A 16,168-nucleotide genomic window follows, 5' to 3' on the forward strand; every position below is an offset into this window, starting at 1 on the left:
GGACCATGCTGGAGCTGACCTGTATAGCCCTAAGTGCCCCTGGGTTTAGCCTGTTTGGAAACCTATTGATCAAATGCTTATGTAAGCAGAGTCTGGATGAGCTCTCACAGACCTACTCTGGGACAGCGTCTGTATTGCAAGAAACTGCCCCACTAACAGTTCCGTGAGAGCAACGGCAGACAATCGTTTCGCGCCTTTTTTCCACACAGACGCCATACCAGGGCAAGCATGGAGCCTGCCCAGATCACTGCAGCAGTTATGAGCACTGTAAACACCACGCACATTATCCTGCAGTATATGCAGCACCAGAACCTGCAAAAGCAGGCGAGGAGGCGACGGCAGTGCGGTGACGAGAGTGATGAGGACATGGACACAGACTTCTCTCAAAGCATGGGCCCTGGCAATTTGGACATCATGGTGGTAATGGGGCAGGTTCATGCCGTGGAACGCTGATTCTGGGCCCGGGAAACAAGCACAGACTGGTGGGACTGCATAGTGTTGCAGGTCTGGGATGATAACCAGTGGCTGCGAAATTTTTGCATGCGTAAGGGCACTTTCATAGAACTTTGTGACTTGCTTACCTCTGCCCTAAATTGCAAGAATACCAAGATAAGAGCAGCCCTCATAGTTCATAAGCTAGTGGCGATAGCCCTGTGGAAGCTTGCAACGCCAGACAGTTCAGTCAGTCGGGAATCAATTTGGAGTGGGCAAATCTACTGTGGGAGCTGCTGTGATCCAAGTAGCCAACACAATCACTGAGCTGCTGCTATCAAGGGTAGTGACTCTGGGAAATGTACAGATCATAGTGGATGGCTTTGCTGCAATGGAATTCCCTAACTGTGGTGGGGCGATAGACAGAATGCATATCCCTATCTTGGGACCGGACCACCAAGGCAGCCAGTACATAAACCGAAAGGGGTAATTTTCAATGGTGCTGCAAGCACTGGTGGATCACAAGGAACGTTTCACCAACATCAATGTGGGATGGCTGGGAAAGGTACATGACGCTCGCATCTTCAGGAACCATGGTCTGTTTGAACAGCTGGAGAAAGGGACTTACTTTCCAGACCAGAAAATAACCATTGGGGATGTTGAAATGCCTATAGTTATCCTTGGGGACCCAGCCTACCCCTTAATGCTATGGCTCATGAAGCCATACACAGGCACCCTGGACAGTAGTCAGGAGCTGTTCAACTATAGGCTGAGCAAGTGCAGAATGGTGGTAGAATGTGCATTTGGACATTTAAAAGCATGCTGGCGCAGCTTACTGACTTGGTTAGACCTCAGCGAAACCAATATTCCCATTGTTATTACAGCTTGCTATGCACTCCACAATATCTGTGAGAGTAAGGGGGAAACATTTATGGCGGGGTGGGAGGTTGAGGCAAATCACCTGGCCACTGATTACGCGCAGCCAGACACCAGGGCGGTTAGAAGAGCACAGCAGGATGCACTGCGCATCAGAGAAGCTTTGAAAACCAGTTTCATGACTGGCCAGGCTACAGTGTGACAGTTAAAAGCAACAGAGGGTCCTGTGGCACTTTTAAGTCTTACTTGCATCTGAAGAAGTGAGGTTCTTACCCACAAAAGCTTATGCTCCCAATACTTCTGTTAGTCTTAAAGGTGCCACAGGACCTTCTGTTGCTTTTTACAGATTCAGACTAACACGGCTACCCCTCTGAGTGTGACAGTTGTTTGTTTTGCCTTGATAAAAACCCGCCCCCTTGTTTCACTCTACTTCCCCGTAAGCCAACCGCCCTCCCCTCCCCTCTTTGATCACTGCTTGCAGAGGCAATAAAGTCAGTGTTGTTTCAAATTCATGCATTCTTTATTAATTCATCACACAAATGGGGGGATAACTGCAAAGGTAGCCCAGGAGGGATGGGGGAGGAGGGAAGCACCGGGTGGGGTGGTGGAGGAGGAGAGGAGGGAAGGAGAAGGCCACACTGCACTTCAAAACTTATTGAATGCCAGCTTTCTGTTGCTTGGGCAGTCCTCTGGGGTGGAGTGGTTGGGTGCCTGGAAGCCCCCGCACCGATCTTCTAGTAGCCTCAGCATTGCATGCTGCCTCCTCTCATCATGCTGACGCCACCTATCATCTTGATCCCGCCACATGTCCACGCGTTCATTTTGTACTTTCCTGCACTCTGACAGTGTTTGCCTCGATGCATTCTGCTGGGCTCTTTCAGTGACGGAGGACTGCATGAGTTCAGAGAACATTTCATCACAAAACATGCGTTTTTTTTCACCTTCTAATCTTTGCTAGCCTCTGGGACGGAGATGATACAGGGAGCGTTGAAACATTTGCAGCTGTGGGAGGAAAAAAAAGGGAGAGTAGTCTTTAAAGAGCCACATTTTAGAGAACAATGGGTAGACTCTTTCACAGTGAACCAAGCTGTTAACATTACATAGCACGTGTGCTTTCTTTACAAGGTCACATTTTGCCTCTTATATTGAGGGCCTGCTGGTTTGGTGTGAGAGATCACACACGCAAGGCCAGCGGGCAACAGAATTCGGCTTGCAGGCAGCCATTGTAAGCCACAATCTTTTGGCTTCTTTAACCTTCATAACATGTGGGAATGGTTTCAAACAGCAGTGCCCTCATTTTACATACCAAGCACCCATTGGGTTGGCCATTTAAAAAGGAGGGGCTGTGGTTTTCGGGTTAACGTGCAGCACAAACCCAACTAACCCCCCCCCCACACCCAATTATCTGGGATGATCGCTTTATCCCTCCCCTCACCATGTGGCTAACAGGCTTTGAGAGTACATCCAGGAGAGCTTCATTGAGATGTCCCTGGAGGATTTCTGCTCCATCCCCATACATGTTAACAGACTTTTCCAGTAGCTGTACTGGCCGTGAATGCATCCCAAGTCTTCAGGGCAAATTAATCATTAAACACACTTGCTTTTAAACCATGGATTATATTTACAAAGGTACACTCACCAGGAGTCCCTTCTCCGCCTTCTAGGTCCGGGAGCCCATCTTCGGTGGGTTGGGAGGGTACTAGATCCAGGGTGAAAAACAGTTCCTGGGTGTCTGGTAAAATGGTTTCTCCGCTTGCCTGCTGTGCGCTATCTTCAACTTCCTCCTCCTCCTCCTCATCTTCCTTGTCCCCCAGATCCGCATCTCTGTTGCATGCAAATCCATTGATGGACTCAACGCACAGAGCTGAGGTAGTTGTAGGGGCACCCCCTAGAATGTCATGCATCTCGTCATAGAAGCGGCATGTCTTGGGCTCTGACCCAGAGCGGCCGTTTGCCTCTCTGGCTCTTTGGTAGGCTTGCCTGAGCTCCTTAAGTTTCACGCGGCACTGCTGCGGGTCCCTGTTATAGCTTCTGTCTTTCATGCCCTTGGAGATTTTTCAAATATTTTGGCATTTCGTCTTTTGGAACAGAGTTTGGATAGCATAAATTCTTCTCCCCATACAGTGATCAGATCCAGTACCTCCCGTTCGGTCCATGCTGGAGCTCTTTTGCGATTCTGGGACTCCATGGTCACCTGTGCTGATGAGATCTGCACGATCATCTCTGGGCTCGCCACGCTGGTCAAACAGGAAATGAAATTCAAATGTTCGCAGGGCTTTTCCTATCTACCTGGCCAGTGCATCGGAGTTGAGAGTGCTGTCCAGAGCGGTCACAATGGAGCACTCTGGGATAGCTCCCGGAGGCCAATACTATCGAATTGCATCCACACTACCCCAAATTCGACCCAGCAGGATCGATTTCAGCGCTAATCCCCTCATCAGGGAGGAGTACCGAAATCGATTTTAAGAGCCCTTTAAGTCGACAAAAATGGCTTCGTCGTGTGGACGGGTGCAGGGTTAATTCGATCTAACGCTGCTAAATTCAACCTAAACTCGTAGTGTAGACCAGGGCTTAGACTCCCACCAACCAATTACAGAGAGAGCGAAAGCAGACTGCTCCCTAAATGAGAGAGGCACAACCCAATGTACCCTCCCTCCTAGGGAAAGCATCTGCTATTACCCCTTTGATTTCAAACCTCACCCATTCACATGAGAAGCCTTCTCATCACCCAACTTCCCCACTTCTCAGATCTAATAGAGGATTGGAAGGGACCTTGAGAGGTCATCTAGTTCATCCTGCTGTGCTGAGGCAGGACCAGGAGTCAAATCAATGTTCAAAAAATGTGACCAAACAGTCTAAAATCCATCAGCTCTTTCCCTCTGGAGCATACTGTGGCTATGTCTACACTACGGCAGCATGTAGCACACGTGTAGCTAAACACCACAGTGAAAAGCACGCTGCGTGTGTCGCTTCATGTGTCAGTGAAAGACTCTGGCAGAGGGGAGGCAGCAAGGAAAGGTTGAGCCTCTTACCCTCTGCCTGCCAGCACTGCTGGGCTCTTCCCCTGCAGCGGGGAAAGGCTCCGGCAGCAGGACACTACATTGCCAAAAATAGCAGTGTAGACGGGATGGCACGACATGGGCCAGTGGAGAACATGTAGAGTATGTACTCTGGGGGTGCACACCCACACCCTTCAGGTGTGTCTTTACTCCATGGGCTTAATCCTTGCTGCACTACCTACACCGTGATTTATACCCGTGCTGGGGTGGGGTGGGGAATAGCTGAGTGTATGTATACTACACGCCACCGAAAGAACCATGCAGTGTAGATGCACCCGATCAGGGCACACATAGGGAGTTTTTCATGTGCCCCTGCCCTCCCTTTTCACCTCCAGCACTGTCCAGCACTGTCCTCCACCCCCACACTGACGAATGGATGTTGCCCAATAGGACCTTCCCCACAACCTTCGAGATAAGAGTTGATACCAGTGATGACACTGCAGAGTTTAGAGATATTGATTCCACATGTCACATTGTTTGGATCTTGAATGTTAGGAGCTCAAACTTTGGTCAGTGGGAGTCTTGCCAGTGAGTTCTGTGGAACTGGGGCTTGCCAATTGCTCTCTGTATAAAGAGAAGAGGCAGAGACGGTGAAAGGCAGAGAGAGGGAGATGCAGCGGACAAATCTCTCTCTTGCTGCTTCTCAGAGATAAATCAGCAGCACTGAGGGGGGCTGAAGGTAAGAGATTTTGGCCTGTTATCTAGTGTTTCAATAGCTGCTGCTTATTTAAAGGCCAGAGAAATGTAGGAATTGCTGCACTGGATCAGAATCATGGTCCATCTTCTGCCCCAAGATGGACAAATATACCATAACTGGCCTGTGGGGGAAATTTCATCTAGCCCCAGTTAGAGAGTAGCTCCCCAATGCTCTGACCAATAAGGTGCTGGTATCCTTTATATAATTTTGATCGGAACTAGTTTGACTGTAAAAGGTCTTATTGATATCCAGTACTACTAAATACTTTCCCTTAGTGATCTTTCTGTCTTAGGTACGTATGTGGCCCCCATTACTACAGTATTGGAGCACCTCATAATGTATTTATTCTCACGGCACACCTGGGAGGTGGGAAACTGGTATTAGCCCCATTTTACAGACACCAAACTGCAATCCAGAGAGATTAAGCAGCTGGGCGGTGTGATTCCCAGCTTGGGTTGACACACCTACCCTCGCTGTGCTTGACCCAGCGTGCTAAAAGTAGCATTGTGGTTGTGGCTTAGCTGCCCACTTCCAATCCTGCCCAACCCCCTGGGTCAGTACTCTGGCAGCTAGCCCGTTCCAGTGCCCACTGTGGCCATGCTGTTATTTTAGCAGAGCTAGTGTGTGTACGTCTATCAGAGCCGGGAGTTACATCTCTCAACTGCTGTGTGGACATATCCTAAGTGACTTGCCCCAGGTCCAGAGGAAGTCTGTGGCAGGGTCGGTACATGAGTCTATTAAGACTCAGGCTAATACCTTAAGCACTGGAGCATCCTTCCTCTCAATAACCATGAAAAAAATGTATGTCCTTTTATCACTCGTCAGTCTGTTGCTATTTGATTTCAAGGGTGTCCCCTTGTTACAGACAGAACAAGGAGCAATGGTCTCTAAGTTGCAGTGCGGGAGGTCTAGGTTGGATATTAGGAAACACTATTTCACTAGGAGGGTGGTGAAGCACTGGAATGGGTTACTTAGGGAGGTGGTAGAATCTCCATCGTTAGAGGTTTTTAAGGCCCGGCTTGACAAAGCCCTGGCTGGGATGATTTAGTTGGGGTTGGTCCTGCTTTGAGCAGGGGATTGGACTAGATGACCTCCTGAGGTCTCTTCCAATTCTAATAGTCTATGGTTCTATGATTCTACATTGAAAGGGGGAATAAATGGGAGCTGCCAATAGACCCAGGCATTATTTTATAGTTTTGCTGAAAGCTAAGGGTCTCCCAGTGATTAATATAACTCTCATACCCACTGTGTAACAAGAGCAGTCACCTGAAAGCATCCCACCACCAGCATTCCCCAAGTTTTCCTAGATGCATTGGCTGACACTCAGCTAGACAGAGGCAAGGTGGGTGAGGTGATATCTTTTATTGGACCAACTTCTGTTGCTGGAAGGGACAAGCTTCACAGGAAAGGTAATCAGAGTATCCAAGCTAAATACAAGGAGGGAGAGACTGGTAAGCGTAAGGAGTTAACACATGTTGCAAGAAACCACTTGAAATCAAGTAGACAATTACCACCTGGCAGGCATAGGACAAAGGAGGGTTAGTAAGTTACAAATTGTTGTAATGAGCCATAAAACCAGTGTCTCTGCTGAGTGTCTAGCACAGTTATGGATTTAAATTCCCAGGCTCATTTTTTGAAGATGTTGTGCGGGTTTGCTTTGAGGACAAGGCCTGAGAGCTCAGTTTGGAGAAATTTTTCTTGAATGGCCTCTTCTGGCCTTCAAACAACTTCCCAGCCTTATCAAGCTCATCATCAGAAGCAAACTCCCCACGGTGGGACCAGCCCCTGCCAGAATAACAGATGCAAAACCTGCAGACATATCTCCATTACTACAATGATCAATAAAGCCCAGAAAATCCACGGATATCTACGTCATATCCACGGATATCTGCATCCATGGATGCTGATAGCTACGGACCATTTTTGTGGATAGTGGGCCATGGTGCATCGGTTGCATATATCACCGTGTAGGGCTCTACTCACCAGCAGTCACAGCGTCCGGCTCGGGCAGCCTAGGGGACGCAGTACGCTCGGGACTGGGCGGCAGGTCAGAGTTGGGGCTGTCCAGCACCCGCTTGCCGCACTGCTTCCTGTCCAGCAGCTTGGGCCCTTGGGCAGCATCAGCATCTGCACCATGGCCCAGCTGGCATCACTGACTGCACTCCCAGTCCCGGGTCTGGCCCGCTGGCTCCTGGGAAGTAGGGTCAGCCCTCAGTCATGGGGATTGGAGTGGGCAGAGCCCTGGTGCCCCACCCCTCTGCCCCACTGTGATGCAACACGCACTGCTGTTGCCATGTGCTGTTGCTTGCGAGCCCCCAAGAGCAGCATGTGATGCAATGCTCCTTCCCCCAAGTTCCCCCTCCACGTCACCCCTTCTTCTCGAGACCCCGACCCCACACTGCCCCTTACCCCTAATCCCTACCCTCACGCTGCATCTTCCCTGCAAGACCCCGCCCGCCCCACTATCTCCCTTCCCTCCCCTCCCCTCTTCCCCACCACCATCGCTAGCCCTTGTGAGACAGCTTGCTGCTGCAGGTGAGGATGCGGATACAGGTAGAAGACGGCTAGCAGATCACAGGTCAGATTGTGGGTTGATCCTGGAAGATGCAGATCGGATGTGGATCCACATTTTTGTATCTGTGCAGGCCTCTAATGACCAAGACCCCGCACAACATACCTTTCAATTTTCTTGGATCCTACACATGCCTATCACAACCACCAGAGGTAGATTAAGATTTACTGGGGCTTTGGGCACAAAGAACATTTGGGCCTCCCACCCTACCCTCACCCCTTGAGGCCCCACCCCTTGTCCCCACCCTTACCCCTCCAAAGCCCCACCCCCTGGCCTGGCTGGAAGCCAGGCCACTCTGGAGGATCCTGGACCCTCCACTTTCCCTGGGTGACACATTCTGGAGGGCCGGGACATGGGCCGGGGGCTCCTCCTGGGCACCCCCGTCCCCCACCCAGGGCAGATGGTGGGTCCAGGGCTCCCCACAGCTGCTGGGCTCCCTGGGTGGCTCTTACTACAACCTGGAGTGACTATGCATCCGGTTTTGGCTGGGACAGTCCCCTTTTTAAGCCCTTCCCCAGACGTCCTGACTTTTTTTGGCAAAACTGGGCAGGTGTCCCATTTGCTTTTGCCACTTGATCATCAGTTGGCAAGAGCAAATGGGACAAATGCCCAGTTTTGCCAAAAGGGGGCTGGTGGGGTGAGCGGGGGGTGGGCCTGGGGCTTGGGTGAGCAGCTGGGCCTTGGTCAGTTCCGCCCAGAGGTAGAGGGGGGCTCAGGCCAGCTCTGCATGGGGGAGGGAAGAAGGGCTCAGGCCAGCTCCGTGTGGTGGGGGAGAGGGACTTAGGCCAGCTCCATGGGGGGCGGGAAGAGAGGCTCAGGCCAGCTCCATGGGGGGCCGGAAGAGAGGCTTGGGCTAGCTCCAAGTGGGGAGTGGGGTGAAAGGGGCTCGGACCAGCTCCATGGTGGGGAGGGAAAAAGGGCTCGGGCCAGTGGCTTGCCCAGCTCCATGCAGGGGGACGGTGGGGGAATATAGTCACTGGGCTCCAGCTTTCAGACTGGCCAGGGGGCGGGGCCTCATGGGGAAGAAGATTTGCAGGGCCGCAGGGCCCTGGGGGGAAAGGAAGAGCAGGGGGTGGAGCCCCGGGGGAAGAGGAGAATCAGGGTGGCAGGGCCCCGGCGGGAAAGGAGGAGCAGGGGGTGGAGCCTCCTAAACATAAGATTGTTATAAGCACCTTGACTCTAAAGTACATGTAAATGTAGCTTAATATTCAGTAAAGGTGCAAACAAGTTTATAATGACCTAGTAAAACAGTTATAAGAGGTTATGAATATCTGTTTGTACCTCAATACCGAGGTCTCTCCCCTACACCACTAACCTACACTATTGCTGTGTGATATACTTGTCAGAACACTTCTGTCAACATTTCACAAATGTGACACAAAATGTGTTTGTGTTCTAAATTAATTGCTTTTAAAAAATCCTAAGGTAATTCCCACCAAAATCTTTGTTAAGATAGTTCAGTGCTTACAGATAGATAACAAATACATTTAACCAACATTATTGGTGGAGCTGGTTAAAATTATTTTTAAATTCCAAATGCTTATATATTTCATGTTTTTTTTTCAACCAACTTCAATGATTAAAATGTTATAGTTATGAACGAGCCGGTGAAAGATTTACTCACTCAGAGAGTCACTATGCTGCACTCTTTGTATATAATGCACAGGCCTGGAAACTTCTGTTCACATTTCACAAAGGTACACAAAATGTAGCTGTGTTCTTAATTAATTTCAGATGTATTTTTGTTCTGTTTTTAGCCATGGGGTTCGCAAATATCATCCTGCACCTCTGGGCCTGGATATTCATGCTATGGAGTGAGTATTCAACAATATCACAGACATTTCTATGTCTTTCCATATAAACCATCTCTGCATGAAGCTCAGCCTTGTCATGTCATTTATCCCCCCTGAGTTTTGTGATGAAGCAGCTGGAACTAGTAATGAACCCAAATCTTAAAGCAAAGCTCACCCAGAGCCATAGATTTTGCCTTGTCTCTTTCCACATGATATCACGAATTGGCTAAAACCTCATAGAAATTAATCACAGGTATGACTAGACATACTGGGTTAGATCAATGGTCCCTTTAGCCCAGTATCCTCTCTTCTGACAGTAACCGGTGCCAGATGCTGCAGAGGGAGTAAACAGAACAGGGCAATTTACTGAGTGATCCATCCCCTGTCATTCAATCCCAGCTTCTGGCAGTCAGAGGTTTAGGGACACCCAGAGCACAGGGTTGTGTCCCTGACCATCTTGGCCAGTAGGCATTGAGGGACCTGTCCTCCATGAACGTATCTAGTTCTTTATTGAGCCCTGTTATACTTTTGGCCTTCACAACATCCCCTGGCAACAAGTTCCACAGGTTGACTGTGCAGTGTGTGAAAAAGTAGTTCCTTATGTCTGTCTTAAACCCACTGCCTATTAATTTCATTGGGTTGCTTCTGGTTTGTGTATTTTATGAAGGGGTCGATAACACTTCCTCCTTCACTTTCTCCACACCATTCATGATTTTATAGACCTCTATCAGATCACCCCTTAATCGTCTCTTTTCCAAGCTGAAAAATCCCATTTTTTTACTCTCTCCTCATATGGAATTTGTTCCATACACCTCATCATTTTTGTTGCCCTTCTCTGTACTTTTATCAATTCTCATATACCATTTTTGGAATGGGATGACCAGAACTGCACACAGTATGCAAGATGTGGGCATACCATGGCTTTATATAGTGGCATTATGTTATTTTCTGTCTTACTATCTATTTCCCAATGGCGCTTAACCTTCTGGTAGTTTTTTTGACTGCTGTTGCACATTGACTAGATGTTTTCAGAGAATTATTTCCAATGACTCCCAGATCTCTTTCTCAAGTGGTAACAGGTAATTTAGACCCCATCATTTTATATATATAATTGGGATTATGTTTTCCAATGTGGATTACTTTGCATTTTTCAACATTGAATTTCATCTGCATTTTCTTGTCCAGTCACCCAGTTTTGTGAGATGCCTTTTGTAACTCTTTGGAGTCAGCTTTGAACTTAACTATTTTGAGTAATTTTGTATCATCTTGAAACTTTGCTACCTTGTTGTTTACTCCTTTTTCCAGATCATTTATGAACATGTTGAACAACACAATACGGATCCTCGGGGAACCGCGCTATTCACCTCTCTCCACTATGAAAACTGACTGTTTATTCCAACCCTTTGTTTCCTATCTTTTAACCAGTTACTGATCCATGAGAGGACCTTCCCTTTTATCCCATGACTGCTTACTTTGCTTAAGAGCTTTTCATGAGAGACCTTGTCAAAAGCTTTCTGAATGTCCAAGTACACTATATCCACTGGATCACCCTTGTTCACATGTTTGTTGACCCCCTCAAAGAATTTTAATAGATTGATGAGGCATGATTTCCTTTGTAAAAAGCTGTGTCACTCTTCCCCAACATATAATGTTCATCTGTGTATCTGATAATTCTGTTCTTTACTATAGTTTCAACCAATTTCCCCAGTACTGAAGCTAGGCTTACCAGGCTGTAATTGCCAGGGCTGCCTTTGGAGCCCTTTTAAAATTGACATCACATTGGCTATCTGCCAGTAATCTTGTACAGAGGCTGATTTAAGCTATAGGTTACATACAACAGTTAGTAGTTCTGCAGTTTTGTATTTAAGTTCCTTCAGAACTCTTGAATGAATACCATCTGGTCCTGGTAACTTATTACTGTTTGATTTATCAGTTTGTTCCAAAACCTCTAACCCACACACCTCCTGGGTGTGGCATTATGTCCCATCTAGTGGCACCGAGACTACTTAGATTAGAGGCTGCTCTGCAGCCTGAGCTAAGAGCCAGATGACTTTTAGCTCATGCGGTAGAGGCTCATGTCTTTAGCTTCAGTGGTCTCAGGTTCAATCCCACCTGCCGCTAAGCTGGATCTGTTGGCATTACACCTTCTCTAATGACACCTCAATCTGGGAGAGTTCCTCAGATTTGTGACCTAAAAAGAATGGCTCATGTGTGAGAATCTCCCCAACCCTCTGCAGTGAAGACTGATGTAAATAATTCATTTAGCTTCTCTACAATAGCCTGGTCTTCCTTGAGTGCTCCTTTAGCACCTTGATTGTCCACTGATTATTTGGCAGGCTTCATGTTCTGATATACTTAAACATTTTTTTGCTGCTAGTTTTTGTCGTGTGCTAGCTGTTCTTCAAATTCTTTTTTGCCCTGTCTAATTATATGTTTACACTTGACTTGCCAGAGTCTATTCTCTTTTCTATTTTCCTCAGTGGGATTCAACTTCCAATTTTTAAAGGATGTCTTTTTGTCTCTAACTGCCTCTTTCACTCTGCTGTATAGCCATGGTGGCATTTTTGGTCTTCTTACTGTTTTTTTTTAAATTAGGGGTATACATATAGTTTTTGCCTCTAAAAACATATAGTTTTAAAAAAGTTTGCATGCAGCTTGCAGGCATTTCACTCCTGTGATGGTTCCTTTTAATTTCATTTTAACTAACCTTCTCATTTTTATGTTGTTTCTCTTTTTGACATTAAATGCTACTGTGGTGGGTTTCTTTGGTATTTTACCCCCCAGAAGGATGTTAAATTTAATTTAGATACTGTTGTTATTGTCAAGCAGTTCAGCTACAGTCACCTTTTGGACCAGATCCTATGCACCACATAGGACTAAATCGAGAATTGCCTCTCCCCTTGTGGATTACACGACTAGCTGCTCTAAGGAGTGGTCATTAATGGTGTCTAGACATTTTATCTCTGCTTCCCGTCCTGAGGAGACATGTACCCAGTCAGTATGGGGAGAGTTGAAATCCCCCATTTTTATTTGTTTTTCTGTTTTTGTAGCTTCTCTAATCTCCCTGAGCATTTCACAATCACCGTCACCAAGTGGTTGGTAGTGTATTCTTACTCCTATTATTCAGCCTGCACTCCTGCCGGGTTTTTGTTTGTTTGTTTGTTGTTTTGTTTTGTGTTTTGTTGGGGGGGGGGGCGGGCTTTATTGGTCTAAATTTAGATAATGTTTGTTAAGTGTATCTGGCGGTCACGCTCGCTCTGTAAACTCAGACTTTAGTGCATGAGTCTCTACAGCATGAGCTAAAAGCCAACTCACTGCTAGCTAAGGCTGTAGAGCAGACTCATTTTCTCTCTCTCTCTCTCTAAGTGGTCTCAGTGCCACTAGATGGGACAGAACACCACACCCTGGAGGAGTGTGGGTTACACTAGCAGTCCCAGATCGGCTACATGTCATTGTAGGCAGACCCATCATACCATCCCCTCCATCAACTTATCAAATTCAGTCTTGAAGCCATTCCATCTGCCTGTGCCACTGACCTAGTGGGTGATCCTGGCCAAGGCACTGCCTCAGTTTTCCTCTCCATACAGGGAGATGCTAATGTCACAGGAAGGGGATAGAATCTTGATGAATGAATGTTTGTAAAGTCCTTTGAGATCCTCAGAGAGAAGCTGCTAGAGAAGGAGCAAGTTTATTCTCAGAGCTATGCTGGAACCAGAACAGTCAAAGCTGGATATAAACTTTCTCAAGGCTTTGGGAGTGTGTGTGTTGAGGGGAGGGTTGGTTTGGGCCCTTCTCTGTTATTAAATTTAATGAATGCTTGAGTGAGTGTGGAATTGCATGAACATGTTGGCAGTGATGGAGGGCGGGGAGGCAGAGTGGGAAGACTGTTAAAGAGTTTGGTTGATGCTGTGTTTGGTTGAAGGAAATGGTGTGAAGCTCATAAGGGACTGTAGGACAGAGACACAAGTTTAGGGAGAAAGTGAAGAGTTCAAGGGGGTAGAAGTAGATATGAGAGACATCAACACAGCAGGGACAGGAAAGACCATGGGAGCAGAGGATATCACCCAAGGGTGTGCCTATTTTCTCAGACACCATGGCAGTGCTCTGAGGCCTTGGTGACAGGCAAGATTTGTAAAGGTATTTAGGTGTTGCTGCACTCAGCATTGCAACACCTAACTTTTTTAGGAGCCTAAATCTCATTTTCCAAAACGATTTAGGCACTGAGAGGGGCCAAAATCCCATTGACAGTCGAGGGGTTCCTAAGTCCTTAGATCTCTAGATGCTGCCACAACCCAAGGGCAACCCCCCACCCTTTTGAGAACCCAGGAAGGAACACTTGGGAATTCCTTCCTGGGGGGTACCCTCAAGCTCTTTCACCCCCCTTCCTGAGAAGAGCTGAGAAAAAAATAAAGGAAATCAGCTGTTGCCACCAGCTAATTAAATAACATATGCACAAACCTCTTAGGGACACAAAAATCCAATCCTGTTCTTTCATTTATCACAGGCATGATTTCATATCTAGCCTCATGTGTGTGTGTAGGGGGCTGACTGGCTCAGAGTGGTAGGGGAATGGGACTTGGACAAATAACAGCAGCCACATATGCAGGTAGTTGACGGAGGGGATCAAACCTTATGTAAGCCGGGGAATGATCCCGCTATTGTGGGGAACTTTCCTGGCTTCTGCACTACCCCGGTGAAGTGGGCTAGTGAAAGGATCTGAGTCCTCGCTCCCACTTCCTTTACCCAGAGGTAGGGTTACCATATTTTGTGCCTCCAAAAGGAGGACACTCCACGGGGCCCTGGCCCCGCCCCCAGCCCCGCCCCAACTCCGCCCCTCCCCAAAGTCTCCGCCCCCTCCCCTGCTTCCCGCGAACATTTAATTCGCGGGAAGCCTGGGCAGGTAAGGGGGGGGTGGGGGGAGGAGGCGCGGCCCAGGCTGGCCCCCCCGGCGGCACCAGCCTGGGTCGGCTCGGGCCCTGGGGTGCTGGCCCCGGCCCCCGGCCGACCACCCCCGGCCCGCCCAGCACTGCCGGCCGGCTCCCGGCGGCCCAGCGCACCCCCCGGCTCCCGGCGGCCCAGCGCACCCCCCCGGCGGCCCGACCCCGCGGCCCAGTGCACCCCCCCGGCGGCCCGACCCCGCGGCCCAACGCACCCCCCCGGCGGCCCGGCTCCCGGCCCGACCCCCCGGCGGCCCGACCCCGCGGCCCAGCGCACCCCCCCGGCTCCCGGCCCGACCCCCCGGCTCCGCGGCCCAGCGCACCCCCCCAGCGGCCCAGCTCCCGGCCCGACCCCCCGGCTCCCGGCCCAGCGCACCCCCCCGGCTCCCGGCCCCGCGGCACAGCGCACCCCTCCGGCCCCGCGGCCCGGCCCCGCGGCCCAGCGCCCCCCCCCGGCGGCCCGGCTCCCGGCCCGACCCCCCAGCTCCCGGCCCCGCGGCCCAGCGCACCCCCCCCGGCGGCCCGACCCCGCGGCCCCGGCCCGGCTCCCGGCCCGGCACTGCGCCCCTGGACCCTGGCCCGGCACCGCGCGCCCGGCACCGCGACCCCGGCCCAGCCCTCCCTCCCGATTTTCCCGGACATGCCCGGCTTTTGGGGATTTCCCCCCGGACGGGGATTTGAGCACCCAAAAGCCGGACATGTCCGGGAAAATCCGGACGTATGGTAACCCTACCCAGAGGCCTCCCTGCCCTTGAGGACTCCCCTTCCAGTCTCCTGTCTGGCAGAGTCCTCGTAAACCCTGACAAGGCTGGGCCCAGGATTCCTGGGGGGCTCAACCCCCAACCCTGCTGTAGTCACCCAGGAAAGGGGCTAGGGTGTCCCCACTCCGGGGTACTCTCTCTGCACTGGGCACCTCCCTGACCCACTGATCATTTCATACAATTTAAAGCAAATACAAGTTGTTTAATTAACAATTAATTTGAAGAAAGAATAAAGAAAAATGGGAAAGGTTAAAGGAAAACACATCACCCTGCTCTGTGGCAGGGAACATCACAACCAGTGTCTCTGGAACGTCAGGGCAGTTCACAGTCTGTACCTTGTAGGTCCCAGGCCTCCTTCTCAGGCCCTGGCTGTGCTGCAGAGACGCTGCGGGTTGGACACTTGCTCTGGTGGTGGCCACACGCTCTCAGGCTCTAGGTGGCAGGACCCTTTTTCCCAGCGTCACCCCTGCCCGGTCCGGGTTATGATCCCCCTCCAAGTTTGGGCTGCAGAGCCTCTTGGCTGAGGCGTCTCCCTGTGCTGGGCCTGCTGCCCAGGGTCCCCCTCACTCTCCCCAGCTGCTCACCGCACCCGGCTCCGGACTGCTCCAGCCCCAGCTCCACTCGGCCTCAACCCGGCTGCTGCTGCTCTGCCTTCAGCTCCCTGGGCTGCTTCTCTGGCCCCTCTGGCTCTGGTTGCTACAGCTCTTCCCCGTGGGCAGGTCTGTTCTGCAGGCTGCTTCTGTGACTCTGCTCCCAGCTCTGACCTGCTTCCTGGCTGCTTGTCTGGCCCCTCTGGCTCTGGTTGCTTCAGCTCTGCTCCCAGGGCAGGTCTGCTCTCTCTGGGCTGTGCTCTGGCTTTGGGGCTGCAGCTCTGCTTCCAGCAACTTAACTCGGCCCCACTCTGTCTGACCCAGGCAATTCCAGTTCACACGGAGGACAGGACCCCCCTGGCCTCCTGACTCTCTGATTAGCCTGCCTGCCCTGTCAATCAGGCTGATCTGGAGCATTGGCCTCTCCCCATTGTTCCTGGGGACAGTCAGT

At 50.2% G+C, this 16,168-nt stretch overlaps 1 protein-coding gene across 1 annotated transcript in view; it reads left to right on the plus strand.

The window, feature by feature from the left end:
* The first annotated feature begins 4,889 nt into the window (after positions 1 to 4,889).
* The window catches only part of LOC128826933 (uncharacterized), a 377,153-nt gene continuing 365,874 nt past the window's right edge, over positions 4,890 to 16,168 (plus strand). The window contains exons 1-2 of the mRNA XM_054010510.1: positions 4,890 to 5,046; positions 9,394 to 9,450. Of these exons, the coding sequence (XP_053866485.1) occupies positions 9,396 to 9,450 (55 nt within the window). The 5' untranslated portion in view covers positions 4,890 to 5,046; positions 9,394 to 9,395. The remainder of the gene's footprint in view (positions 5,047 to 9,393; positions 9,451 to 16,168) is intronic.

This window comes from Malaclemys terrapin, chromosome 21 (assembly GCF_027887155.1).
Source record: "Malaclemys terrapin pileata isolate rMalTer1 chromosome 21, rMalTer1.hap1, whole genome shotgun sequence".
Taxonomy (NCBI): Eukaryota; Metazoa; Chordata; order Testudines; family Emydidae; genus Malaclemys; species Malaclemys terrapin.